We start from the raw sequence: 2,864 nt of genomic DNA on the forward strand, positions 1-2,864 counted from the left end.
TAAAATAATAACTGATGAAAAATCGCTTTTGGGGGGTCCGTCTATAGCCTACGGATTCATACGATAATATAACAATGTTTACGGAGTGCTTAAGTGTGTTATCTTTGGTTGTAGCAGACAATAGTGATGTACAAGCAGTATATATACTAGAGGACTTTAATGCTCATGTTAATGAGCCATTTCACCGTGAGTTGATAGATTATATATATAGAAATAAATAAATAAAATAAAATTTTTGTACAGAACAACAGTGGATATGTGCAGACGTAGACAAAATTGGTTCAGGCTCTGATACCTACACATATATCAGTGATGTATATGGGTGTAGGAGATGATTGGATCACTGCATTGTAACGAATTGTGCGTGAAATACAATATGCGACCTTACGGTTATGTAAGATGTGTTTTGGTCCGATCATTTTCCTATGCTTATAGAATGTGATATTAATTTATTGAAACCTGTAAAGAATATTTGTAACAATTATTTAAATAATAAAATAGTATGGGGGGGACATACACATCGATCAAATCAATGAATATAATAGGATATGTAACAGTAAGCTGAAAGACGTTGACTTTCCGGTTACTCTTAGAGACTGCTGTGACGGTATGTGTGACAATTGCGACCACTTCAAAATTATTGATAGCTTGTATAGTAAAATTATTACCACCCTTTCTAATGCTTCTATCTTGACATCTAAATGTAGCAGGCATGGAAGGGGTTGCTGTATAGCAGGGTGGAATACATATGTTGCTGAAGCTCACAGAGAGGCCAGGATACAGTTTCAACTTTGGGAGCTTGCAGGAAAACCTCCGTATGGTCAGATTTTTCAACAAATGCGTCATACAAAAAAGGTCTTCAAGTCAAAATTCAAGTGGTGTCAGAACAGGCAGGATCAATTTAAAATGGACAAGCTAGCTCTGACTCATAGAACTGAAAAATTTGGCGACTTTTGGAATAAAACTAAACAAATGAATGTAAAGCCTGGCCTGCCTGTGAGTGTGGGGGACAAGTCTGACTGTGGTGAAATTGTGGTGAATTTGCAGAGACCTTTAGAGAACATTTCACTGTTAAATCGCGGTTGGATGTACAAACTTCTCGTGGGGTAGGGCTCGGTGCAGGGACCGTTGGGGGCAGGCGTATTATCCATTTTACCTCTAAAAGGATTAAGACGGTAATTAATAATATGCGGAAGTCGCTTGGTCTCGATGGTCTTAGCGTTGAGCACTTTAAGTATGCGGGGTTACATCTACCACGTGTTCTCTCTATGCTATTAAGCTTTTGTTTGGGCCACTCGTACCTTCCAGAGGCACTCATGAGGACGTTTGTTGTACCGGTTGTTAAGAATAAAACAGGTGACCTATCTAACAGTACGAATTATCGGCCTATTTCGCTTGCCATCACTACCGCTAAGATACTTGACCGTATGCTGGACACTATACTGGAACGGCACTTAAAGTTTCATGACGCCCACTTTGGCTTCAGAGTGGGGCTATCCACAGATAGTGCGATTCTGTGTCTGAAGCATACGGTCAGGTATTATACAGATAGGAAAACCCCAGTGTATGCTTGTTTTCTCGACTTGTCAAAAGCATTTGATCGAGTCAACTATGATCTGCTATGGCAAAAATTAAGTGATTCAGGCATACTGGGAGAATGTGTGGCATTATTTAGGCACTGGTACAGCAATCAGAAAAATCAGGTTAGGTGGGATAATTTGTTATCTGCTCAGTACCAACTGGAGTGTGGAGTAAGGCAGGGGGGATCACTTCACCGAAGCTATTTAACCTGTACGTTAACGAGCTGATAGGCCGGCTCAGCAGCATGCATGCAGGATGTTACGTGGGAAGCACTTGTATAAATAACTTAAGCTATGCTGATGACATGGTGCTGCTTAGCCTGTCGGTCAGTGCGTTGATGCAGATGCTTGAGACTTGTGAGGAGTATGCCATGGCACATGGATTAGAATACAACCCGAAGAAAAGCGAGGTCATGGTGTTTAAGGCAGGTAAAATTAAACCGTATTATGTTCCTCCTATTATGTTGAATAGAGTTCCGTTGATGGTCACAGATAAAGTAAAGTATCTTGGTCATATTTTAACAAGTGATCTAAACGATGATCTGGATTTTGAAGGGAGCGCAGGGCGTTGGCGGTTAGGAGTGATATGCTTGCCCGCAGGTTTGCTCGATGCTCGTACGAAGTTAAAATAACGCTTTTTAAAGCTTATAGTCAATCTTTTTACTCGAGCAGCTTGTGGGTTAGGTATACAAGACGAGCCTTTAACGCCCTGCGCGTGCTATATAATAATGCATTTAGAATGCTGATGGGACTGCCAACGTGGTGTAGTGCATCGGGTATGTTGGCGGTGGCTCACGCGGACAGCTTCCAGGCCATCATGTGCAAAAAGATTGTCTCGCTGATGAGTCGCGTGAGGCTCAGTACTAACAGCATTCTAAACGCTATAGCGGGAAGGTACGATCGTCTTATCTTGAAACATTGGATAGTGCAAGTTAAGGACGTAGCCCAGTTCGAAATATAATTAAGTTGCAATGATTATTACTAACCTTGAATTAAGTTCTTTTACTAACATCCTATGGATATTTTATGGTCCGAAATAAAGAATTATTATTATTAACTACGCAGTTTTAGTTAATAGCGTTTAACAATTGAAATCTATATATGTATGACAAATACCTATAACTCCATCTATCTAGTCGCTGTGGAACTATAACAATACTGTAAACACTGGACTACGTACAACTCCATCTAGTGGTATAAACTCCAAAGCCTTTTGACTTTGGGCCGTTAAAATTCAAAATTCAAAATAATCTTTATTTCATAGGTAAGCATTATTACACTTGA

General features: G+C 40.0%; 1 protein-coding gene across 1 annotated transcript; it reads left to right on the forward strand.

Moving 5' to 3' along the window:
- Window positions 1–1,825: 1,825 nt before the first annotated feature.
- On the forward strand, window positions 1,826–2,474 carry LOC113232344 (the record flags this gene model as incomplete). Its single annotated transcript, XM_026467020.1, has 2 exons — window positions 1,826–2,154; window positions 2,253–2,474. Coding segments are annotated over exons 1-2 (551 nt in total), but the record flags the coding sequence as incomplete, so codon positions are not given.
- Between the last annotated feature and the right edge of the window lie 390 nt (window positions 2,475–2,864).

This window comes from Hyposmocoma kahamanoa, unplaced genomic scaffold (genome assembly GCF_003589595.1).
Source record: "Hyposmocoma kahamanoa isolate Upper Pololo Valley unplaced genomic scaffold, ASM358959v1 74260, whole genome shotgun sequence".
In the NCBI taxonomy this organism is placed as follows: Eukaryota; Metazoa; Arthropoda; class Insecta; order Lepidoptera; family Cosmopterigidae; genus Hyposmocoma; species Hyposmocoma kahamanoa.